Source organism: Hyla sarda, chromosome 1 (assembly GCF_029499605.1).
Source record: "Hyla sarda isolate aHylSar1 chromosome 1, aHylSar1.hap1, whole genome shotgun sequence".
Taxonomy (NCBI): Eukaryota; Metazoa; Chordata; class Amphibia; order Anura; family Hylidae; genus Hyla; species Hyla sarda.
Genome location: NC_079189.1, coordinates 106,554,415 through 106,582,071, shown reverse-complemented (window position 1 = coordinate 106,582,071; position 27,657 = coordinate 106,554,415). Strand labels below are relative to the sequence as shown.

The 27,657-nt window shown below is 40.8% G+C and overlaps 1 protein-coding gene across 9 annotated transcripts in view; it reads right to left on the bottom strand.

Annotated features, from left to right (window-relative positions):
• Window positions 1-27,657, bottom strand: part of FAT1 (FAT atypical cadherin 1) — a 251,511-nt gene that overhangs the window by 74,794 nt on the left and 149,060 nt on the right. For 7 of the 9 annotated variants that reach the window (XR_008889074.1, XR_008889073.1, XM_056559286.1 and 4 more), the window contains exons 4-8: window positions 25,805-25,866; window positions 19,137-19,466; window positions 16,788-16,998; window positions 9,187-9,255; window positions 7,737-7,876 (exon numbers count right to left, since the gene is read on the bottom strand). Coding sequence is in view for 7 of the 9 variants with exons in the window: in XM_056559286.1 (XP_056415261.1) it covers window positions 7,737-7,876; window positions 9,187-9,255; window positions 16,788-16,998; window positions 19,137-19,466; window positions 25,805-25,866 (812 nt within the window). In the remaining 2 variants the exon portion in view is untranslated. The remainder of the gene's footprint in view (window positions 1-7,736; window positions 7,877-9,186; window positions 9,256-16,787; window positions 16,999-19,136; window positions 19,467-25,804; window positions 25,867-27,657) is intronic. The other 2 variants (XM_056559319.1, XM_056559332.1) reach the window with 1 other exon arrangement.

Here is a 27,657-nt window from a genome sequence, read left to right as displayed (position 1 = left end):
TCCCTGCTGTGTGCTTCAAATAAATGACTTCTCAGTGTAGCAATAGTTATCGCAGCTCTGGCATATAATCATTTCTTCTTTGTGTGTGAATGCCACCTTACTTCTCACATAACAAGTTCCGTGTGTTTATTTGTCAAATGAGAAGCTTGTAATGTAGCAAGACACACTTAGCCAAACAACTTGCCCAAAATGAAGGCTGCCCTAGATATAAGGTATTTGTGGATAAAATGCCTGTAAAACTGTCAGATCCTCCCGTGATGTTCAATGCCAAGGGGAAATACACTGGACAGGCTGGATTTTTTGTCTAATTCTATTTTACCCTTGAGGTAAGCTGGGCCAGAAGTGTCTGGCAGCCACTCATTTCACATCCACATCATCATCCTCCACAGAATTAAGATTCATGGTCAGTCTAGCCAAACATTAATGTTAATGGGGGAATAGATAGATACCTGTGTCCAAAGATTAGAAAATGTCATGTCCAACTTTAGCAATATGTCATTCAAGTGAATACAAGAATGTGCATGATGAGATGAATGATGGATTTGTGGTGTCCCGGTACCGCATCTTATATGGTACCTATGTATGTGTGGGTCCCCATAGCCAGAGTCCCTAAGACGTAGGGATCCCTGTGATGTAGTCTACCCCTTGTCGCCTCTATTCCAGCTAATAGACCAGTAATTTATGCAAAGGTAATGTAAATATGGTAGTATAGATGTAAATAAATAGTTAATTACTTATTCCATAGCCTTTGCAGGACCTGCGGGTCACATGACTAGGTAAACTCTATGGTATTCTGCTTAAGGACCGTTGGAGGCCCTGTGACAAACGCAATACCATTACTCTCTGTAATGGTGAATGACAGATGTTCGGACCAATTGGATTCGCCCCCTTCCCATAGAAGGGAGCGGCGGCCATCTTCTCGCTCTCTTGTTCCTGGGCTGTCAAACAAGAAGGACCTGTACAGCAACTAACGCAGTGAGTTAGGCCTGAGCCTTGCGGCAACGGCTGAATCATTCAAAATATAGTATCAATTACCAGACACTCTGCAGCATCACCGGACCTAACAATACCCCTAAATCCGGACGGATCTGCAAATATCTACCCTAAATTCAGAGACTGTATAAATAGCAAGGTCTGCAACAACTGTCAGTCACTAATCAATATAAGGACTGTGTGTACGAGACTGTTATTGTGCCTTGGATGTATCGCAAGCACTTAAGTAAAGTTGTTCAAGTTCAAGTTCAATCTCCTTGTGGACCTTCAGTCATTTCATGCACCTATCGTTACTGGGAAGGGCGGCGATAGGCCGGAGCATTGTCTCAGCATACCAGCCCTCAGCCTGTCGTCACAAACTATGGGTTAACATTAACCCCTCATATACCGATACCATACCACCACTACCATACACCCCCCAAGGGCTACCACAGATTGCAATACTAGTTTCTTGCCAGAAAGAAATGACAAATAATATAAATTGCTTTGCTACACTTTAAATAAAAAAATAAAAAAATGAGTTCCTAGTGTTAAATCAAAAGAAACAGATGCAGATAGATAGATTGAGAGAGAGAGAGAGAGAGAGAGAGAGAGAGAGAGAGAGAGAGAGAGAGAGAGAGAGAGAGATGATTTCATCATGGGTGGGGATAAGTGTGGCCTTGTACTGACTAACACCCTCTGTCCCTGCCTTTTGGGGAGCCACCTCCTAAATAGGGTGGCCCCAACCACTGTGCCATCCCTACAAACAACACAGTTTAGAAGTAAGGAAAAAGGTCAGGGCACAAAATGGTTAGCAAACTTCAGTACAGTAATAGGAGAACTAACAGACAATGCAAAAACGTATAATCAGAGTCAAACAAGCCAAGTCAGTAACAGAGAAAGTAGTACAACAATATAGTACAACATCAGAATGCAATAGAGTAGTCAGGAAAACAGGCCAAGAATATGCACAATATACACAGGAATTGCAAACCAGTGCTAAAGAAAAGTTAAATATCTTTTATCACTGGCAAGAACTTAGAATCTGAAAGCAATATAAATAGACCATCTCAAAAGGGTGTGGACACTAAGGGCCAGACACAATTGGCCAGTTGGTTACATCTCCTGGTGGTGTGAGATGCCGCAGCAGCATGGGAAAGGCTGGACCTGGTGTCAGTGCTAGAAAGAGACACACATTAAAAGATACTGTAGATAGATAGATAGATAGATAGATAGATAGATAGATAGATATAGACTTGATTTTTTTTTTTAATTAGAAGTAATTTACAAATCTGCATAACTTTCTGGAACCAGTTAATTGGAAAACATTTTTTTTCTCTAGAGTACCCATTTACGTTCATTGCATTTTTCGTATCTGGCATTTTTTGACAAACAGATACCTCTGCACATAGATGTTTTGATAGTATAAACTTTTGTACATCACATCATGGCAGCTCTGTAAACAAAAGGAGCACAGTCCCAAAGAGTGTTAGAGTGTAAAACAAGTTGTTCTCTAGGGAACAACAAATGCAATGATCTACACAGTAAAGGAAATTGAGGTGCAGAGTTAGACAAAATAAGCAGAATTTTTCCAGAATAATTTGTGTGCTTTTCTTAAATGCTTCTATAACCTTGACCTTGGAGGTGTTGTACAGCAGTGTGATCGGGAAACTGAATATGTAAGCAGTTCTCCAGCTCCGAGCACTGGCACCTACTGCTGTATGTAGCACAGTCCGATTACTTAGAGGAATGCCTGTTAATTAAGATCTGCAAACACTGAGCACATTCTCTGCATTCTTGATTGGGTAAATCCCTCTGATTATTCAACAGTCTAAACTATAGGCTCAGTGCGGGTGAACCGGGGATCTGCAGCTCATTTAGGACTGAAATCCACAAAGCAAGAATGAAAAGCAGCCATATATACAGTAAGCAACCACATGAAAGTGAATGCTCTAAGAACAATTATACAAAGAACCTTGAGACTGCTATAATTAATGAGTCCTATGAACAGTCATTTTTTTATGTTGATTTTCATTATTAATAATTAATTTAAATACAATGCTTGAGGACAGATAATAAATTTTTCTAAAACTGTACATATATATATATATATATATATATATATCCACAGGAAAGGATGACAGCACACAAAAAGTTTTTTTCAAATCCACGTGTAGCTTATTTAATCCTCAGCACAATAAACAGGTGCAACGTTTCAATGATCTCACATCGTCTTTCTCAAGAGTGATAGGATGCGTGAGATTGTTGAAACATTGCACCTGTTTATTGTGCTGAGAATGAAATAAACTACACGTGGATTTGAAAAAACCTTTTTGTGTGCTGCCATCATTTCCTGTGGATATTTGCTACATTGGGAACCTTGACCAAGACCCAGATGATGGCGTGCACCACCTAATTTTTATCTTCATTTGGATGTGCTGATCTTACCTGCCTTATATCTATCTATATATATATATATATATATATATATATATATATATAGAAGAACAGATTTGCTGCTGCACACGAAAGTAGTGACAAGTGGTTTATTTCATTCCAATCGCTACGTTTCAGCCGCCCATGCGGACTTTTTCGAGCACAAGTAAACAGTGACCATAGGGCAAGTTATATGCAGTGTTCAATAAAACATCAATTACATAATTAAATACAACAAATATAAAAAAAAAACATACATGACAAGTGTACAAAAGATGCAATACACATAGTATTACAATTCAGTGGGTTCACCATATATGGACCCATAAAGTGCATGGCAATATATATTAAAATATACATATAAAGGGCATAATAAGTTAAATAGTGCACCAGGTGAAAAATAATGAATCAAGCATTTGCATAAAGGAGAGTAGGCGGAATCTCAATGCACTCACCCAATCAAAGCGAAGTACATATAGATTTCATATAGGCATCACCGCACGCACATTGAAAATGGCGTAGTATAATGTATATACAGCGGCATCACATTGCACAAACAGCGCGCATTTGCCACTATACTTCCAGGAATAGGACGGCAGCAAATGGAGTTACGCCACGTCAGACCACATGATCAAAGAAGATGACGCCCCATAAGATCATGTGACTAAAGGGTGCTCACGTGATATACACGGATGCGCCTGCGCAAAGCAGGGAAAATGATAGCTCAGCGTCATAGGTAAATAGGCGCCATCTTGTAAATGGGCAAAAATAAGGGCAAAATGAAAATTCTGCAAATGCTTGATTAATAATTTTTCACCTGGTGCACTATTTAACTTATTATGCCCTTTATATGTATATTTTAATATATATTGCCATGCACTTTATGGGTCCATATATGGTGAACCCACTGAATTGTAATACTATGTGTACTGCATCTTTTGTACACTTGTCATGTATGTTTTTTTATATTTGTTGTGTTTAATTATGTAATTGATGTTTTATTGAACACTGCATATAACTTGCCCTATGGTCACTGTTTACTGGTGCTTGAAAAAGGCCGCATGGGCGGCTGAAACGTAGTGATTGGAATGAAATAAACCACTTGTCACTACTTTTGTGTGCTGCAGCAAATCTGTTCTTCTAGCATTGCGGACCGGGGACCTGGGACCTTCTGCTGCGTGCACCCACTTTTTCATATTTTTGAGGTGCAGCCCACCCTGTGTTTTATATATATATATATATATATATATATATATATATATATATATATATATATATATATTTAGTTATAATTTTTTTAAATGTCTGTTGGAAGTGAAATGATGAAATAAAGAATGCAGATTTTCCTCAGATATGGGGCTTTAGCCAGTATTAAAAGCAAAAGTGACTTGGGAATTACAGTATTAAGGCTGGTTTCAGATAATGCTGATGCATTTCAGCATTCATATTAGCCTTTTTTTTACAGCGGTGTTAAAGCATTGTTTGGAGCCATTGTTGCAGATTTTATCAATTTTACCAGAAAAAGAGTTTGTCCTATTTCTTACTCAAATAAATAAATAAAATACTCCCTAGAACACTGGTGCTTAGCTAATCACTGGCCACAGCATTGTCCACCAGGCACCATGAAGAAGACCGGGCCTCGGCTCAATACATGACACGGCCACTTAGTTTATTACCATCCGAGGCAAGACTTTGCTGCAGCCATCAATTAGCTGAGCATCAGTTGACCCCCAGAAGAAGGAAGAAGAGCTACAGGTCAGGACGGCAATTCCAGCAGAACTAGGGGAGCAGCGGTAAGTAAATCAAGGTTTATTTTTTAATACCAGCAAGAGTATTAAATGAGACAACCTTTTGAAATTAGTAGGTTCAGTCAAGTGCCATTTTTATCCATCACAATAGATCTGTTTTTAACTAATGTAGTTCGGTCTGGTTCTATGATGAAGCAAAAAACCTGAATGTAACAGCCACACATGGACCTCCCCTATCCTTTGGAAAGTGAGTACCCCTTTCAAAGAATTTGAGAATGCCCAGTGCTTTTCTTCTGCTGAATAAAGTGACCATGTCGCAATGTGCCTTGGCTGTTCATGGGGCTTTGCTCCATACAGATTATTATTAGGGGTGGGGCCATGTACAAGTTGAGTCAGTTTCGGGAAAAATATGTGACATGGATAAAGAGGCATCATTTTAATATATCTCTATGACAGTCTACCTTAATGCCCATCCTTCTGCCATCAATTTAAAAGCTAAGTATTCTGTTTTCCATTGAATGTGGATATTTGTTCAATTACCGATAGGTTCCTAACAGGTAAGGAGCATATGATTGATTAACCAAGAGCATTAGGTCAAAGGTCATGTAGTCAATCTGTTACAACAAGTAAAACTGCGCTTACAGCTTTTCTATGGGCAGCAGCATGTATCATTTAAAATGCAAACTGTAGCTTTCACGAGAGATCTAAATATTTCTCCTATTCTACCAAAAGCGCTCCAGTAACCCTGGATGCCCTTCAATAGTCAGTGAGCCTCAGCCTCCATTCTGCTCTTCAGAGGATTGAACAAATAACTCAAAATGCTAAGAAAAAAAAACACTAGGGCATTATACAGCACAGAACGACAATGTTTCAAAAGATGTGCTATTGTTTTGGACACCATGGCAGAAATGTTAAATTCAGCTAGGGAGGACCGGGCCAGTACAGGCATCTCTCCATAGGCTGCGGTAAGTATGAAGAGAGAGCAATGCATTACAGGAAAAAAAGACTGAAGTCTAGTAAGCAGAAGAAGGAAATGCACCAAGGGATGTCAGATTGCTCAAGTGTTCTCACATTAAATCAAATCAAAAGGTTACAGGCCCGGCAACAAAGTGGATCTGGACAGAAATGTTTCAGTTAATCATTGACAAATCCTGATTTACACATAATGTACTTTTTTACACTCGCTTGTCCGAATTTTGTTGAACTTTTTCCCTCATTGTCCTCCTTGCTGATTTACTACTGTAAAAATGTCACAGAGCTTTGCAAATGAATGCCATTCCCTTGCTATATTTTGTTTGCTTTTCTAAAAGGGCTTTATGTTCTGTCCCAGCAGACATCCACTTCCACTGCAGAGACGGCAAAAGTAGCACAAGTATTTCAGTCCCATTTAAGTTTATGACAGGCTGTTGTGAAGTCCTCCCTAATGTTTTTCCACTCACCTACTCCTTAAAGAGTACTCCAGTGTTTAAAAATGTATCCCCTATCCACAGAGGTAAATGAGTGCTGTACCTGGGTTGCTCCGGCACTCCTGTAGAAAATGCATGCACCACATGCTTACCCCACACTCCATGGCCCCGTTCTGTAAATTATGGAGCATCCGAGAGGTTGCCCCCCTGCGATCAGACACTTATGCCCCATCCTGTGGATAGGTGATGCATTTTTTTAATTGGTAGAGTACCCTTGTAAAAGCTTTTTGTTTGGAAACAACCAGACCTCCCTCGGAGGCAATATTCAGTAACCAATCGGATGATCCACCTAAACACTGAAGTCAATGTGATAAAGTCTCCCATAAAGTAAACTCTGGTGGTCTTCCACCAACCATGTCCTTACAGCTTTGTGTTCAGAAATCACTAGCTCTCTAGGCAAAAGTTGGATGCATTAATCACTTAGAGATCTAGTGATCCCCGGACAAAATGGGAGTCTTAGTTGTGAGATGTCTGCATCTATTTCTCCAGCCACAACTCAGGTGTTTGAGGAGCATGCCGACCCCTCAATTAAGATCTGTATGTAGTGTAGTGTGAGTGCTGTAGAAAATAACAGCATTTGCAAAAATAAATAAATAAATAAAATAGTTATAACTGTTACGGCATGAATGCATGGAATATCTATCAGGAGGCTAAATATCATTTATATTTGTGCTACACAAAAAATGGATAAATTCTGTATCTTGAACCCAGAATGGAAAGAGTGCATTTTTCCTCTTACTGACAATCTACTGGACTATTTACCTTTGAGGTTTCCTATCCAGCGATGCTGGCATTATCCCGGTGCAGACCAATTCATTCTAGCAGTGAACTGTTAATGTGTTTATAAGAGCCTTCTGAAGTGTTGTTGTCCTCAGTGGCCACTGGGCTTTGTTACCTATAAATTGCTTCTTTAATGTATTTGCTAGGAATCAAACTATGCTGATACATTTTCTATTGTATTTTACCTATTGTATATTAACCCTTCCAGCTCCTGCCAGTAGGTAGAATTTCCAGCAAAGCAAAATTTCAGTTAATCGGGTACACCAAATATGTTCTGCCGCCACAAGCATACAAAAGAAATTCTTTTTAAACACTTCATTAGCAATTCAATTACCTGTGTGCTGATAGATCTTGTCCCATCTGTTGCCTCCACTGTCAAGTTGTAATTAGATTTCTGTTCTGCATCGAGAGGTCTTGCAACAATGATGGTTCCAGTGCCCTTGTCCACATCAAACCTGTTGTCGGAGTTTCCACCTGGTTAAAATGAGTGAAAACTTTATAAATAACTGTTTGGACACGGTGTAGAGGCGGTAAGAACAGAAGATCACCAGAGGCCACGCTACGATAGGAGTGTGGGGATGGAAAGTGAGACACAGGATTACCACAGTGAAGGATAACAGACAACAGTGACACGTACTTACACCACATATGCCATCAAATAAAACTTTAAAGGGGTACTCCACCCCTAGACATTTTATCCCCTATCCAAAGGATAGGGGATAAGATGTCTGATCGCGGGGGTCCCGCTGATGGGGACCCTTTCGATCTCAGCTGCAGCCCCCAGACATCCGGTGCATAGAGCAAACTTCGCTCCTTGCCGGATTACTAGCCATGGGGGGGCGGAGGCTCATGATGTCATGGTCATGCCAGCTCGTAACATCGCGGTCACGTGTCGTCAATGCAAGTCTATGGGAGGGGGCATGACGGTATCACAAGCAGGGCACGGCCGTGACATCACGAGACTCTGGCGCTGCACCCGACGCTCTAAATGAATGTCGGGGGCAGCAGGAAGATCCTTTGGAAAAAGGATAAGATGTCTAGGTGCGGAGTACCCCTTTAAACAGAACTCTATGGTAAGTTTTGCAATTACGCAGAATGTGAATAGAATTGGTGAGCTCAACAAGTGTAGGCAGCAGTGTGGCTCTCTATGCATGTTCTAACCACCACCCAAACATTATTCTTTTAGGACTCCTAGCAGAACAGTACGGAGAGAGCCACAGGCAGCCTACCTCTAGACTAATACATCACACAAATTACAAACTGAACCCGATTGATAAAGGAGTATCTTGAGGATCAGTCCGCGGGTAAGCGAGTGGGCAGACTACATATGCCAGTTGGTTGTTATCTGCAGTCACATTTAATGAGTCCCCATTAGCATCATGTTCACAGTCATCAAATGCCATTAAGCATATAAAAATGCCGTACGTTATGCAGATTTAGACAAGACTATTTTGTCAAATCAAATTGCATTTCTTTGCAGACGGCTCGTGTGACTTTTAGATTGAAGACTGCTAAAATTTTATAATTAGCTGTCATAAAATGATAGCCACCAGCTAATGCTTACGCCCTAATTATTCCAATATCAATCTTTCAGGAAACCAGTGAGAAAGAACAGAAATTTGCCCTTGAACAAAAACAACACAAAAACATATAAAGTTCATAAACTAAGCTTGGGGGCACCGGGAAAGTGATAAAATACAAGAGCGGCACTCAAAACACATGTATCATTTGCAGTACACAACTATGAACACAACTATGGAAGGATGTCCCATTGTAGCAGATACCTTCTGCTACACAGCTCGGGTCACAAGCCATCTGAAGGATGTAAAATACTTCATTAGATTGGTCATCTCCTGGCAGCACTCATAGTAAAGACAGAACAGACACAGAAAAAACATGGGAGAGTCAAAATGGCTGGCTAGGAAAAGAATGGTGTTATTGTATACAAGAAAATTCAGTGTGTAAACTAACGGAGCTGTAACTATATAGATGCATTTCTGGAAAGAGGATGTAAAGACCAGTAACAGAGAGAAAGGGATAGTGAAGTAACCCACAACCACACATATATACAGAGAACATATTAGTTTGATTTTGTATTTGAATATTTTCTCACATCTTATCATCTTTATAAAAAAGGGGTTTTCAATATGGAAGATGGGGTGAAAAAACTATTTAAAAAAAACTATACTCGCCCCTCAACCCTCCACTCCAGTGCCACTGCAACTCTGGTTTACTCCATGCATTATGATGATGTCCCTGTACATTGTAAAAGTGCAGCTGCAGCCAACCACATGCCTCAACAGTCTCTTCTTACTTAGACAGCATCTAAGTATGCTGTAGTTTTGCAACAGCTGTAGGCACACTGGTTAGGAAACACTGTGCTAGAGTATCACCCGCACAATGTATAGCATGTCATTATAACAATCCCTGCGGGGGAAACCGGAGCGGCAGCAGCATTGCAGTGATGGCATGCTGAGGGGTGAGTATAGGTTTTGTTTCTTCACTGCATTCCCTACACAAAAAGACTGGAAACCCCCTTTAAATAAAGGTGCCATCACATATATCCAGAGACTGGCCACAATTGATGAGACAACTGATGGTAAAGTGCATCAGATGAATGGGTCCAGCGCCCAGTTAATTCTGAAGGCCAGAAGGAAGAATGTTGCAAGATGCATTCCCCAGTTGGTGTGTCAGATGATCCAACGTGCAATTGGGGTGCTGGCTAAATCTGAACTGCTATGTTAAAATAAATAGAATCAGTTTGATCATCAGTTTCACTCCAAGGATTTTTGACTGCTTTGGAGGTAAATTAAGCCAGATCGCTTTAAAGGGGTACTCCGCCCCTAGAAATCTTATCCCCTATCCGAAGGATAGGGATAAGATGCCGGATCCCGCTGCTGGGGATGCCTGCAATCTCCCTGCTGTACCCGGCGTTCGTTTAGAGTGTCGAGGCTCGTGACGTCACGGCCACGCCCCGCTTGTGACATCATGACCACGCCCCCTCAATGCAATCTATGGGAGGGGGCTTGACATTCGCCACGCACCCTCCCATAGACTAGCATTGAAGGAGCATAGTTGTGATGTCATTATTTTCCCATAGATTCCTAATTGAAATCCAAAAATCCCTATGTTCCCATAGTTGTGATGTCACGTGCCTCCGTCCTGCATTGTTAGTCATCCAGCGAAGTTCGCTCCATGCACTGTATATCTGGGGTGCCGCAGCTGAGATCGTGGTGGTCCCCAGTGGCGGGACCCCCGTGATCAGCCATCTTATTCCCTATCCTTTTGATATGGGACAAGATGTCTAGGGACTGAGTACCCCTTTAAGAAACTTCTATTTATGTCCAATCTATAACTTGTGCAAGACAAGAAAAATATGTCTGGTTTCTTCGAAAAACAGTACCACACTTATTTGGTAGCAACTTTGTTTTTGAAGCAGGCAGCCAAGTTTTTTTATTTTAGTTCATAAACCCTATAAGGCTCCACATCTCATTTTCAATATAGTTTTCATACAGTAAACAGTTTCTATGAAATGTTGCTATTTACATCAGTCTGTAAAGTCAATGTCTCCACGTCTTTTCTGCGGTTACACCTTATTGATTGAGAGTCCAGATGGGGACCGCTCTGTATCACAACGTACAGTTTAATGACATGTGATACGAGACATGATGTGAGACATACTGAAACATCTGACAGGATTCAGCGGAAGGCTTCCCAAGCTTGAACGAAAACTAGGCAGGCAGAACAAGCTGGGGGATGCAGCATCTCCAGCCAGAGGGACGCAAGTCCGCACCGCTGCCTCTGAGCTCAGTCTTCCAAAATCCTTGCATGGCACGCACAGAGCAACAGATAAAAGCACTTGTCACAAATCCTTGGATAATGCATTAAATATATAAACACACATTAACTGCGGCATTGTAATTACAGTCAGCAACATACATTTGCAATGTATAAACAGCAGTTAACAGATAAATCTTTCTGAAACTGTGCATAATTGCACAACATCTGGCGGGATTAAAGCAAAGTCGAGGATAAGCAGATGGATGGGGCAACCTTCTCTGAACATATAAACACGCATACAAATAAACAGCTAAGAACACAAGACTGCCAATAGAGATATAGCATGGCATTTTAGCTCCTTTCCATAGACGTTGTAGATTAAAGGGGTACTCCGCCCCTAGACATCTTATCCCCTACCCAAAGAATAGGGGATAAGATGCTTGATCACAGTGATCCCGCCACTGGGAACCCCCATGATCTCTACTGCAGCATGATACTCCGGTCCCTGTATCGCCAGGCATGGAGCGATGACAGGGGGTGCTGCAAGAGAGATCATGGGGGTTCCCAGCGGCGGGATCCCTGCAATCAGGCATCTTATCCACTATCATTTGGATAGGGGAGAAGATGTCTAGGGTGGAGTACCCCTTTAAGTGATCTTTGATGACACATAGATGCAGTGACTGGGATCAGACATAACTATTTTACCACTTAAAAGCCATTGTCTATATCAGTGGTGTCCAAACTGTGGCCCTCCAGATATTGCAAAACTACAACTCCCAGCATGCCCGGACAGCCAATGGCTGCCCCGGCATTCTAAGAATTGTAGTTTTGCAACACCTGGAGGTGCCTTGATTTGGAAACACTGGTCTATACACTGCCTTGTGCTATCATTTTGTAGTATAGTTTTGTTCAAAGTAAGCCCCACCTCAATTTTCCAAATCCATATATAATCTAAACTACCTCCACATTCCTGCTAATCCCTTGCAACATCTGGAGGGTCACAGTTTGGACACCACTGGTCTATATTAATGTGGTGTGATTACAGGGTGCCATTACAAGAGATCAAGTGATACAAACAACTATGAAATTAGTTTAAAAAAAAATGAATAAATAAATATGAAAATTTCACCTATTTTCCCATTATTTTAATTAAAATAGAAACAGTATATAATAAACATGATTGGTATTAAACATCATGTTATTTATTTTGCATTTAATTCCTTCAATTTATTTCATAGACTTGCATTGAGGGGGCGTGACTGTGACGTCAAGAGCCTCCGCCGCTGCACCCGACGCTCTAAACGAATGCCGGGTACAGCAGGGAGATCACAGGGGGTCCCAGAGGCCGGACCCCCGCAATCAGAAATCTTATCCCCCTATCCTTTGGCTAGTGAATAAGATGTCTAGGGGTGGAGTACCCCTTTAAGTCAGCCTGGTGGTCAGCAAGTGATTAAATAAAGGTTTTCCATAACTTTTCACCTTTAACCTTCAGAAAATCCATTGAGAAAACTATGTGAAATAACATTACAGCCTGGATTCTTAGAGGTTCTTCCATTTCCATTAAACTTTATTTAAAAAACACAAACCTTAGGGAATAAAGCTAGGTTAAAGGAGTACTCCGGCGTGCACTTTTTTCCTTTTATCCCGTCCGGGCTGCAAAATAAAAGAAAACGCACTTTCTCTTACCTGCCAACGAGCCCCCGGAGCTCCGGTACAGGTGTTCGGTCTCCGGGCTGTATTCTTCTTACTTCCTGTTAGCCCGGCACGTCACACGGAGCTTCAGCCTATCACCGGCCACAGCGATGTCCCGCCTCGGCCGGTGATAGGCTGAAGCTCCGTGTGACGTGCCGGGCTAACAGGAAGTAAGAAGAATACAGCCCGGGGACCGAACACCTGTACCGGAGCACCGGGGGAGCGTATGCAGGTAAGAGAAAGTGTGTTTTCTTTTATTTTGCAGCCCGGACGGGAGAAAAGGAAAAAAGTGCGTGCCGGAGTACTCCTTTAAGAGAATCCTTTTCTTGCAGCTTTCCATTAGATCACATGACCGGAATCTACACTAAACCATTAAAAAAAATTCCAAATCTTTGCATCTAACCTGGCTGGTGAATTAGCTGGGGAATTTGCTTCATAGAGGAAATGAAAGAGAATGTCGGTAACCTTGAATATGCATTATATCGCAGCACATACACCCTGAGGCGCGGCTTTCATTCACTTCCAGCACTGTCTTCAGCAGCATTACCATGTCAATGATAAACCTCGTCTTATGCTCTTGCTTTTAGATGATCACTTACTGAAAATGTATTCAGTGCCAAGCGGCAGCTGGAAATGCCACTGCAGCAAAGCAACATCTGGCTGCCTGTATACGCTAGGTCAGTAGGAAGGCAATGTCTTCTTAATAGACTGGTGAATCCATGTTACTAGGGCTCGGTAACCAATACTGAGAACAACACATGTAGAAACTGAACCATTATGTCTGTTGTTTGGAAATGATGTCTGTACAAAGTGTTATCCTAATGATCACCTTGTTAGTTTTTCTGATTTTTGCTAAGTGTATATTGCCTCATCTGATCGTGCCCTTTAGAGATGAGCGAACTTACAGTAAATTTGATTCGTCACGAACTTCTCGGCTCGGCAGTTGATGACTTATCCTGCATAAATTAGGTCAGCTTTCAGGTGCTCCGGTGGGCTGGGAAATGTGGATACAGGAAAGAGTCTCCTAGGACTGTATCCCCCATTTCCAGGCCACGGGAGCACCTGAAAGCTGAACTAATTTATGCAGGATAAGTCATCAACTGCCGAGCCGAGAAGTTCGTGACAAATCGAATTTACTGTAAGTTTGCTCATCTCTAGTGTCCTTTGCAGTGCAGCATGGTGGCTAGCAGGGTTACCATTGCAGCGCTGGAGTCCTGGGTTCAAATCCCAAAACATCTACAATGAATTTGTATGTTCATCTTGTGTATGAAAATATCTGCAACAAGTTAGAATGTCCCCCCTTATACAGTGATCCCTCAACATACAATAGTTTCAACATATAATGGTCTTTTCTGGACCATTGTAACTTGAAACCAGACTCAACATACAATGCTATGGAATCTGTGAAACGTGTCAATGACTGGAAGAATCGACCAATCAGAATGGATATTTCACTGGTAAAACCCGTGTATTCCTAAAGTGCAGGCACTGACTGGTTTCTGGTAGCGCCCCCTAAAGTACAGGGAGGTACTACATGTTCTATATTCTTTACCTGAGCCAGGGTTAGCTGCTCCTTTGGACATCAGGTGAGGGCGGCTCCATTTTCCTTTTTTTAGGACATTGCGTGTTCTTTACAGGACCCTGAAGAAGCTCCTGTCCTCTACATAGACCAGTGTTTCCCAAAGAGGTTTCCTCCAGCTGTTGCAAAACTACAACTCCCAGCATGCCCAGACAGCCTTTGGCTGTCCGGGCATGCTGGGAGTTGTAGTTTTGCAACAGCTGGAGGCACCCTGGTTGGGAAACACTGAAATAGACAGTGATTTACAGCTCCCAGCAGATCTTTCTTACTTTTATAAATAAGGATTTCCTTTATCTATATTAGTTATCTACTTATTTATCTTTAATCCTCACTTTTTCCTATTTTTGGATGACATTTTGGGGCTTCAGAACCAATTACCAGGTTTCCATAGAGTTATGGTCTCAACATACAATGGTTTCTACATACAATGGTCGTCCTGGAACCAATTAATATTGCAACCACAGTACATACTGATTAATTTAGATTGTGAGGTATCCATTTGATTGAACAGGGACTAAATAAAGAATTATTATTATTAGTGGCCACTATAGGGGAAATGTAGTATGACATAGCAGCCATTCAGATAATTGGTTGTCCATGGAATATATTGGAATATATTGGAAGTTCTTCCTTCTTGCTCATAGAGTGTGTTTCTAGTTGAGAACACTTCTTTATTATATCTATATTACCCGATCATGACCTTTTATCCTCTTAGCCAGTGTTCACACGTTGCAGTTGTACCATATTTATACCACGTTCTTTCTAATATTTTGTAAAAACAATGGCCCTATTTTATGGAAATTATACAAACTACAGTAAAAACAACACATTTTTACTGTAGTAACATAGCACTATTTGGTGGCTGAAAATTCTGTTGACATATGGTAAAGGCTTAAAATGATCAATTAATCATAACATATTTGCTTTCTACAGCACTATAATATATATAGTTGTTTCACAGTATGCTGTCCGTCTAGTTCCCCAACCCACTTCTTAAGGCCCATCAACAGTCCAGGATTTGAGCTTTTACCTCTTCTACTCCAATGGAGTAACTGAAAAAACTTGGAATGTTGGTGGGCAATGACGTCTGGGTTGGGCGCAACTGATTTTAAGGACTCAATTTTAATAAAACATAATATTAATATAAAATGGATGTCAGTGATATATCTTGCAGACCATTTTTAGAAAATGTGTTATTTGTAAAAAAAAAAAAAAAAAAAACACAAAGGGATAAAGACATGAATAAACTTCAGTAGATAGGGAATAAGTTCCAGATCACAGGGGGTCCGACCGCTGGGGCCCCCTGCGATCTCCTGTATGGGGCCCCGGCAGCCCACGAGAAGGGGGCGTGTTGACAACCGAACAAAGCGGCGGCTGACACGCCCCCTCAATGCAACTCTATGGCAAAGCCGGAGTGCTGCATTCGGCAATCTCCTGCTCTACCATATTGCTGTATTGTGGGGACTTGTCGGCCGCTGCTTCGTGCGGTGGTCAACACCTGCTATCTGGCCAGCGAACCGGGGCCCCGTAAAGGAGATCACGGGGGCCCCAGCGGTTGGACCCCGCGATCTGAAACTTATCCCCTATGCTTAGGATAGGGGATAAGTTTTTTTAGCACTGGACTACTCCTTTAATGCTATATACGTCTATATGTGACAGCTGTCACGCCCCCTCCCTTAGGCTTGCATTGAGTGGGGCAGAGCGTGACATCACATGGGGCGGAGCCTTGACGTCTCAAAGCTCTGGCCCCGTGATCGACAGTAATCAGACCCGGAGCGAACACGCTACAGGGACTGATTACAAACAGGGGGCGGCATGCAAGATCAAGGGGGTCCCCAGCGGTGGGACCCCTGCGATCAGGCATCTTATTCCCTATCCTTTGGATAGGGGATAAGATGTCTAAGCGCCGGAGTACACCTTTAATGGTTGTGATGTAAATTGGGGCCTGTCAAGAGCTTTGCTAGAAGGTCACAATAATGTATTCAATTTCTATTGTCAGCCCTTAACAAGATGTGCAGAAAGGTAAAGATAGACACAACTGTAGCTAATTTTTGAAGGCAGAATTGCCATCTAAGAATAATACTAAATATTGTACACATATCAGCTGGTAGCTTCACACGTGTTTTCAATCTTTAAATAACTGAATACATTGTGCAAACAGAAAAATATACTTTATGAAACACAAATCTTATAAAAGAAACCCTCCAGGTACAATCCCCTTCCCATTATAGTCTTTTTCTAAACTCTATAAATATATTACCCTTTTGTACTACTTAGACAGGCTTCCGTATTGAGTATTACGTGCGCATGACTGGAATAATTGTACACACTTACCGGTAATGTCAAACCACAATGGAGAACCCACAGGTTGTGCAGTTATCACGCCAATCATATGAGCAACAGGATCACTTTCCATCACGGTGAAGGTGTAATCCTCTTCGTCAAAGGTAATTGGTTCCATTAAAGGTGCTGGTTTTGAAATCCATTCTATATGCAGCCGAGTAGTGGATGACTTCTGAGGTCTCCCATTATCAACAGCTTTAATCTATGAGACATAAGGAATATAAATCAAAGGAGCAGAAATCAATAGTAACAACAATGGAACAACGGTAATGATTATTTATGCTGCACAAAGTGCCTGATGTTCTGCTGGAGCTCCTCCATCATCTTCTCAGTGATAACTCCCTAAGGTTACATAGTGGAATAGACACATGTGAATAATACTCTTTAATTCATGGACTTCCTTCATCCATGATAAAATGTTATCTAATTACCATGCCAAAACATGAAACATGTAAAAAACTAAGTCACAATCAAGTCTACAGAGAGACCAAACAGAGAGACCAAAACCCTAAGTGGTCATATGTCTATACTAAGGCACTTCTTTAAAGGGGTATTCTGGCTTTATACATCTTATCCCCTAACCAATCTTGGTGCAGCCCCTGGCATTCTGTTCCGGGTGTTGCCTCCGAGACGGGGCCTGTGACAACATGGCCACGCCCCCTAGTGATGTCATGCCACACCCCTCCATTTATGTCTATGGGAGGGGGTGTGACGGCCATCACGCCCCCTCCCATAGACATGAATGGAGGGACGTAATGTAACTAGGGGAAGTCTTTTGGATAGGGAATAAGATGCATAAAGCCAGAATACCCCTGGCTCGACTATACTTTTACATGCCTCCAGTCATAGGGAATGTCTCTTTTGTCTTCTTTTCACAGTGGCTCCAACTGCTATGGCCCCCTGTAATCTCAGAAATGGGGATTTGACTTCCGTGTTAGAATAGGTCAGTGAGTCATGTATATATGCGGCAACTCCTTAAATTTTTTATGGGAGTCACAAAGACAGCTGAGCCCTGTACACATATATCTCCAGAAGCTCCCATAGGAAATGAATATAACAAGGGCACACATGCACGACCTGGCGCTAAGGTTGACATTCCTGAGATCATATAATCACTTAGGGGGAGATTTATCAAAACCTGTGGAGAGGCAAAGTTGACTAGTTGCCCACAGGAACCCATCAGATCACTTCTTTCATTTTTCACAGGCCTTGTTAAGAATGAAAGAAGCGGTTGTTATGGGCAACTGGGCAACTTTGCCTCTCCCCAGGTTTTGATAACTCTCCCCCATAGGTATATCCTATTCTGTGGATAAGTGCTGGAATGGGGTTTCAAGTGTGTTTTTTTTTTTTCTTTCTTTTTTTTTTCTCTTTACAATTAGAATTTAAGAACAAGCTGAAACTTTGGTGAAAGGGAAAAAAATAAATAAATAATAACTTTATTGGCCTTAAATGTAATCCTGCTTCAGTTCCACTACTGCTACAGATTCCCCCATCAGAAACATATTGTAATTACGTCACAAACATTGGTTACATCCCATTCAAGCTAATCTTTAGCTTTAGTGGTCACATGCTGTACATATGAAAAGAGACAACTAAGGCCAGTGACTGGCTGCAATGTCAAGTGACCAACGTATATGTCATCATCATCGCACTTTAAAGGGGTACTCCGGGGGATGGCCGCGAGGTTACGAGCCTCCGACACTGCACCCCTTGCTCTAAACGATCGCCGGGTGCAGCAGGGAGATCACAGGGGGTCCTTTGGATAGGGGATAAGATTCTTAGGGGCGGAGTACCCCTCTAAGTGGACACACCAGAGTGGTGGTAAATTTAGGGGTGGTAAAGGTTTTTTTTATTCATGCTTACTTTCACGTTTCAAAAATGTGCACATCTTTCTGCAAACCCAACAGATGTGTGTCTCTTAATAAATTGGATACATATGATGCCAGCAAGATTTTACTTAAGACTGGCATGTGAAATGCCAGTTTTAACTGGCAAGAAAAATTCAAGTCTAAGTAAATTCCTACCTTTGTTTTTATTTACAATGTACTTTTAGGTCATGTTTACATGATGGAATTTCCGTGCGGGATTCCACAGAAGAATTCCGCTGGAACATGCTGCCCTTTACTTCAATGGGATTTAACATTTTTCAGAATTGCGGGGGCTTGAATTTCGGCAGAATTCTGTGTTTAGAGAACACCGCAATTCCGTAATTTTCAGGGAGATATATTTTAAACAACCAAGGAAAGTAATTTGCTCACAATATAAAAAACTGCTGTCCTATATATAATGTGTTACACTGATAAATCACTGCTCCATGGCAACATTGAAAATTGGACTTACTGTAAGAATATCATATTCTCCTGCTCCAGAAAACTTCTTCGATGACACCACCCCAGTTTTAGGTTCAATGAAGAATTTGCCATGTTCATCTCCATCCTCAATGCTATAGGAAATTTCAGCATTTGGCCCGTCATCCTTATCTACAGCAATTACTCTGTAGATGGGATCCCTCTTGGTGATTTTTTCCCGCTCAGTCTTTTCTTTCTCTGGAAATTGGATCTTGTAAAATTTTTGTAGAAAAGTGGGTTTGTTGTCATTCTCATCCAGAACCCTGACTATGACCCGACAAACTGTAGACTTTGGAAGGTATCCATTGTCCGTGATAGTCACCTGTTAAGAAAATAACAACATTTTTCTGTGAATACACTATACTCTGTAACGCTGTACTTAAATGCTTCCGAATATGATTTTGGAGATTACATTCACTTAAAAGTCTTCCTAAATGAATGCATAGCTTGAAGAACAAGCACAGCTTGAAATGTTCCTTTAGGGAAGAACAGAATTTATTATTCTTGTATGCAGCTAAACATTTAATCAGTTTCAGGAAAGCAAACAAATCTGTATAGAGAGTTAAGTGATTGGTTGTTCAAAAAGGCTTAATATGAGAACATTTGTCACAGCTAGCAAACAGAATGCTGATACTTGTCAAGAGAAGCTAGGTCTCATCTAGTTCCGTTCGCACAAATGGCAAACACAGCCATACGCTGCTTCTCCTGTTTCGTCATTAGCTACTTAAGGCCTGTCAATCACTTTCCATTTGGTTCTATCATCTTTTACATCGATAAATGTGATAAACAGGTGTAAAGTGAAGAACAGATATGAAGACCCTTATGTAGACTTGAGGTTCATTAATCAACAATATTAATGGTCTGTAAAATGAATGTTAAAAAAAAATAATCCCTCTCAACTACATATTTACAAGAGAATCTGCAGTACAGCACATTTATGGTAATATTATGAGCTTAGTAAGGCATCATAATCCACAATGGCTCAACAATTCACATTGCATTTGTTTTCTACTTGCTTAGCTAAATACATCTGCATTCTCAAACTTTAATGTTGTAATGTGAAAAACATAGTAGAAAATCCCCACATACAGATTAGCTCTCATAACCCGGACAAAACGGCACATTATGCATTCTTGGGTACAGATAAAAGCAAGATTTTTACTTTGTAATGTTATATGTCAAATGATAGTATTTTGAATGAAAATATTCTTTCTATGGTGTATTTGTATTGGGTAGGGTTGCCATCGATCAGAAATCATCACAAAAGTTCACAATACAGACATCAAATCACATCATATGTTCAGAAAGGTTTACAATATGGACATCAAATCACAACAAATCTTCACAAAGGTTTACAACACAGACTTTTGACCTGGGAGTGTAAAGTTGGCCATGCACAATTCTATACCCATCGACTAGTATCCTTATATTTTTACTATTGGGGCACATTTTGTTAAAGTGGACATGTCAGCTATTCTCAAAATATACAAATTCTGGACCCTCTTTTCTTACAAGTCTGTGTTGTGCTGTTTCTATAATTTATTTTCTGGGAATATATGAAGAAATTGACAGATATCTCTTACCTTCGCTATACATTGTGATACTGTCTAATCTGTGCTAACAGTGTCAGACTAAGATCCACCATGTAGTCATGGAGATGTCTGGTCACACACAATTTCCCCCAATCATGACAGCTGAATACTGAATCTACCTTCAATGGGTGCCTGGCCGATGTGGGACCACATAAGCAATATGCCACTTTGTCTCCTATTGACATCACCCGCTTTTCTCGAAAGGCCCAATGGTCTTGATATTGCAGTTAATGGTACACCATGTAACCAAGTTTGCCAAAATGTTAAGTAAAGTTGGCTATATACACGTGATCAAATATTTGACCAAAAATCTAATAATATGACTAAGTCCTTTTTAATACCCTCTGCAAACTTTTGCTGAGGCAGCACATTCACACAACACCATAATTCCCAAATGACACCAATAAATAGGGATTTAAATAAACACTCTTGTCTATACAAGATTTTCTAGCATCAAAAAGATTTGTATCTTTATTGCCCACAGTAAAGCCATACATGACTGGGTACAACCATTTAATGACTCTTTAACAAGCATATGTTATTCAATCAGGCTTTATGACCAGGAAAACACTTTTCTAAGGCAGACATGTTTCTATCGATCTAAAGCATAAAGAAGTAAACGTCCTTGAGATAACTGCAAGTTACAACCGTGATCAATTATATAGCATCGGCACATATTAAAGGAGCATTTAAGTGTGGCAATTACTACTGCATGAAAAAACTGATAAACAAGCAGTTACATGTCCATCACGTGATCAGGGGGCAATAATCTGGGGGGAGCGTTCCAATAAACGCTAATTCGCCTGATAATCCCTCCACTTTTAAAAATCCTTGGTGAAACATTGAACATGTCATAGAGGTGTGAAATGTTTTAATCAATGTGGATCTAAGTGTTCAGACCCCCACTGATCAGGAGACCATCCATGCTCTCTCCCAGCTCTGTGTCACATGATCAAGACACACTCTCAATGTAAGTCATTAGAGTATGTCTCCATCACATGACACATACCAGGGAGAGGAGCGTGCGTTCATGCAGTCTTCTCCCTTCTCGTTCTCCTGATTGGTGAAGGTCTTGACACTTAAAGGGGTAATCTGGGCAAAAACATTTTCACCCCTATCCAAAGGATAGGGGATAAGATGTCTGATTGAGTGAGGGGGGCCTGCCGCTGGGACCCCCCCCCCCCGCAATCTCCCTGCAGCACCCACATTCTATGTGGGAGCTGCATCTCCAGTTTTCAGGACTGGGAACGCCACGCCACACCCCTCCATTCATGTCTATGGGAGGGGGTGTGATGGCCATCACGCCCCCTCCAATAGACATGAATGGAGGGGGCATGGCGTCACATCCCCAGTCCCGGAAACCCAGAGGTTTCCAAAACTGGAGACGCAGCCCCACATAGAATGCTGGGTGCTGCAGGGAGATCGCAGGGGGTCCTAACGGCAGGCCCCCCGCGATCAGACATCTGATCCCCTATCCTTTGGATAGGGGATAAAATGCTTTTGCCTGGAATACACCTTTAATCCTCATTTGATATCACTTTTTGGGAATGAAAGGAGCATCAATTTCTATGAATGGGGCATAACTATTTATATAGCTGTACAAATGAGCCAAATGAAAATGAGAATACCCCAAACTAAAAAGCACAAATAACAATATTATTTATGTGAATACTGTATTTATGTGAATACTGTATTTTTTATTTTACTCTTATACTGGATTATTAAATGTTCCCCCTTTTCTATTTCTAAAGCTTACCAGTACAGTAAGACTTGGTTGAGTTGATGGCAGGAAGGCACTCGCATTGTGAAGTTCATATCACTAAACCACAGTGCAATAGAGGATCAAATTTCCTTGTAAACAAGGAAAAAAAATCCACTAACCCATCTGGTCATCATTTCAATGTTAAATTAATTTGCCAGATGCACACAACACTTGGCTGTAGCTCCTCCAATCTAAATACCACTATGTTTCTGGGTTCTTTCCCAAACCATATCCAAGCTTGCCTCCATTAAACAGACAAATAGGAATAGGCCTATTAAACTATTACAGCTTGCATTACACTGTATAACAGTACTTTATGTCGCCTTTGCTGTATCATTGAGCTGGCAATAAACAGAGAGGAGCCACAAAGACCAGCTGGGGGGGAAATAAAATAAAAGTAATGAAAAAAAATTACCAATTACAAATCACAGAAATATTTTTTTCGGCACATTAACCCATGGCAGGAAATAGAGAAATGCAGACTATAGGATTCATGGCAACCCCGTATCTTGTAAATAAAGATTAAAAACGGATTATAACTACAAGGGCCAATAACCGAAATTCAGGCCATTTCAGTGTTTATTAAAAGTAACTCTGGCTTGAGGTGGATAATAGCGGCAGAAGCAAAGACTTGTTTATTGGCTTTGCTTCTGATACACACATAAAATTGTGGAACTGTACATTACAGATAGATACTGTCAACACTGCGTTCTAGGGATAATATTAGGCAAATCTACTCAGCCTGGATGTTGAAGGACATACTGTAGTAAGGATGTATGGTGAGTCCGTAGTTAGCACTGTTCAATTCAAAACCAACTAAGGAGACAACTGCAAAAGGATAGTATGTACTCATTGGGTTTGCTTGAGTTTTATCTATGTTTTTCAAATTATTTCCAAATTCCAAAACATACTAGTTGGTAAACAGGTCTTAGTGTGAGTGTGTACAGAGTGCAGAAAGAATATGCACTGAGGGCAGTGAATGATGACAATATCTGTACCGCTCTGTGAATTATGGTTAGTGACTATAGATATAATGTGAATAGCTATTATTAAAATGGTTGGCAACCTTTAATATGTTAATTTTTATTTTTTAATAAATCACTGCTGTCATTATGAAGATATCCCTTACACATACTGTGAGCCCTCTCTGTGGCCCTATTCTCTCCCATCACAGAGTTCTGCTCCTCGGTCACCTGTCACTGTATGTAGCCGGACGGCTCATCATCCATACATGGCTGACTATGGGGGATCATGTGAAAATACACATCATCATGCCTCCTCCATGGCAGTACACTGCACTCAAGCAAGGAGCGAAGGTGAGGTAAGGAGACACAGTGACGTGTATTGTCCCATCCTCTTCTATAGGCAGCCATGTATGGGCATTGAGCCGTCTAGAGGCATACAAAGTTGGAGGACTGAGTGGGAGCAGAGCTCCGTGCTAAAAGGGAACGGGCCTTAGAGAAGCCTCACAATATGTGTAAGGGATATCTTCACAATCACAGCAGTGATTTATTATAACTAAAAGAAAAATGTATTAAAGCTGGTCAACCCCTTTAATCCCAACATATGAGTGTATAAATATAGTGACCTTGTTCACATGTCAGAACAATGGACACTCTGTTTACTTCCACAAAACTTATTCCCCCCTATATGATGAAGTTCTAGGATAATAGGGCAATCATAGATTGATTATTGCCCTTTGTAAAAGATAAAATTTGAAAGCCGAGGTACGTGCTCTCAAATCACCCAAGTGCAAGTAAAAAGTGCAAGTGTTCACACAAAAAAACGTGCACGAGGATGCGGTCTATCGCAAGCCCTTCTCCGAAAGGAGAGAGGCCCCCCAACAAACCAAACCCTTCGCCTCCGGGCCAAAAGGCACCTGCAAGGTTCCAGGTACGATGTCCCCTTTTGCCGAAGCTACTCAGGGACCGAAAGTGTTCCCGGCAAACAACTAGGCATTAACCAGGTTGTCACCAAGGAACCAGTAAAACCAGTTTGGCATCCTGCCGAAACAGGATGCCACGGGGTATAGCAGGGAGGTGAGGAACCTAATGGCCACTCCCCTAGAACGGCAGGAGGGACACCCAGAAGGGGTACCGCACCCTATCAAATCCTAGTGAAAAAACAAACACAAAAAGTGGACACAGTGACAATAAATAAATAAATAAATAAGTGGATGTTTTGCTTAAACTCCCATACAAGTCTATGGCAAATATATGTTATTGCATAACGTCCAAACGGCTGGAGATATTTCGATAATACTTGGTCACATGTTATTTATATGTCCACTAAAAATATAGGATAGTTAATTTAACCCTTAACTGCCCCCATTCGTGAGGGTCAGGGTTTTTGTTTAAAGTCCCATGTAAATCTACGGGAAATGTATGTTCCCGCATAACTTCCATATGGCTGGAGATATTTCAATAATACCTGGTACACATATTACTTAAATGTCAAATATAAATATATGATAGTTAAATTGACCATTACCTACACCATTATATAAAATATAGGTTTTTGTTTCAAGTCCTATGCAAGTATATGGGACTTCTGGTGCCATAATCCACAAGCTCTGCTCTGCATCTCCTGGTGAATGTGTCAGTCCGGCTTGTAAGCCACACCCCATCTCACAAAGACACACCCACTGTTTACGCCCCACCCATTTTATTATGTACCCTTTTTGTGCATTGGTTTGGCTTGTAAATCATGTCCAGTCCCACAAAGCCACGTCCCCTTCTATTTCCAGCTTACAATATCTCCATCACAAATCAGTTCCACCTGAGGACAGGATATGAGGATGGGATATGAGGTCGGGATATGAGGTTGGGATATGATGTCGGGATACGAGGACAGGCTGCGAGGATGGGATATGAGGTCAGGATATGAGGACGGGATATGAGGTCGAGATATGAGGGCAGGATATGGGGACGAGATATGGGGATGGGATATAACAACGATATATGAGGATGAGATATGAAGTCAAAAGCTTCCTCCTTTGTTGATTTTTCTGCCCAACAAGGATTAGGAAGGAAAAACCGGGCAATGCCAGGTACTCAGCTAGTAACATTATAATAGTTAGTTGCTTTATTATACGTTTTAACACCATATACAGGGTGTTTCTTTTACCGTACAACCCCTTTAATGTCTATTGTAATAGAGCAGGATTGAAATGTTACATCTAGAGATCCCTCAACACTTACATAATACATAAAAGTCAATGAAATAGTTACATATAGATACAGTCTACATTTATGTGAAATGCTATACTGAACCCATTCTTTTCATAAAGAAGTCAAAACCACAAACCTCGAGTACGTGCTCTGCTTGTTGTTCCCGGTCTAGCTTTCTTGATGTTGTGGTTATCAAACCTAATGAAGATAAAAATAAATTAACAATATTGTTGCATTCTTTCAAACACCGAGGGAATATAAAAACAGTAATTCATACAAAAACAGCAATTCCCCAAATCTCAGCATGTAAAAAAAAAACTTTTTTTTTCACATCTAAAGGCAGAAATTAGATGTGTGTTGAATAAAGTATTCTCTTCTACATCTCACTACTCATGTAGTTGAATAAGTGTTCAACCACTGAAGATTTCTCCTAAAGTATGCCCTGCAAAGCCACGCATTTGTCTTTTTCATCAAGAGCAGTATAGGTTCCTTGCTAAAGGCCGTACAACTACATTCACATTTCCGCCCCGGAATCCCTTGATCTATTATGAATTTGCCGTTTACATGCAAACTTGCATTTTTTAAAAAGGAATGTCACTGTGATAAATATATTTGTGTCAATAGAGTGAAACATAGACTTAGGTTTCAATTATACGAGGTGAAGCACACATTGATTTCCATATACTGCAGGCAGAGTAGAACAAGAATTGTGCTGCTGACGTTTTCTTTTTCTACATTTAATTTACATATTAGAAGCTATTGTTTATTGGTTTTAAAGGTTTTGCTTATGTGGTACAGTACATATATTGAGCATCAAAGACATCTGATGCTACAAGGTAACCAGCCAATTCTTGCCGTACATATGCTGTACCCACTAACCTTGCTTTGGCAAATTGCTAATTTTATGATACGTTGAATGGACAATGATAGACTGAATGAACATTCAACAAGATAACATACCAGAAAGCAAAGTACATTTCGCTGAAATTTAGCATCGCATCAAGGACAAACAAATCCTACAAGGTAGAACGTCATGACACAGAGAAATTTTTTTGCAACTGAAAAGTCAACAGATATTTATGATTAGAGCTGACACTGAACACTGTAAGTACATTAGATTGTACAAGCAAATTCTAACTGCGGTTTTTACCTCTCGGGGACATATCACTGAGAATTAGTTGGAATTCTGGGTTTTAAAGCTGAAACATTAATTCCTCCTCTTGAACTAAATATCCATCTATAAAAGCCTTCAGTAGAGCAATTTGGATGCCCAAACCATGAAGGCTTACAAAACAATCTAACACTGCCAACACGCCAAGGTTGGCGTGAATCATAGCAATCACACTGTAGAAAGAAAGGGAGAGAACAAAATGCTAATGGAGAGATTGTGTGTAGTTATTTTATATTCCCTCTCTCCACCTGCTCTAGTCAGTATCTGAAATACATCGTAGCCAATTTACTTCGTACTAAAACTTTTGGCAGACAATGACTGTTACATCCGAAATCACAAGTTCTTCTACTACAGCATGTCAATACTTTGCCTGAATTAACTCACTAAGGCTAAGTTCACACCACATTTGGGCTGGCAAAAAGATATGTCAACATATATCAGCAAACTAAAACCTGAACATAGTGTCAACACTACCTATTTAGGCCTCCAGATTGTATGAAGATGAGCCCTTGTACAATACAGCTGCACACATATTAGTACGATAGAGCTTGCAAACAGTTGGCAGTGGTGGACTCACAATTGTCTGGGTCCGCAGGCATCGAGGTATGGGCCCCTTACCTACAGTTTTCTTAATTTTGTTCACAAATTGTATTTGAGGAGAACTAAAAGGTGTTTAAATTAAACTGTGTGGGTTTCATTTCAGGGACCCAACTACACAGCAAAATAAAGGTTCTGCGTCTTTGTTCACATAGGTTTTTGTGACGTTGTATAGGTTATGCAGAATGTCCCACTCACTCAACTAAGATTTAGCTGCACTA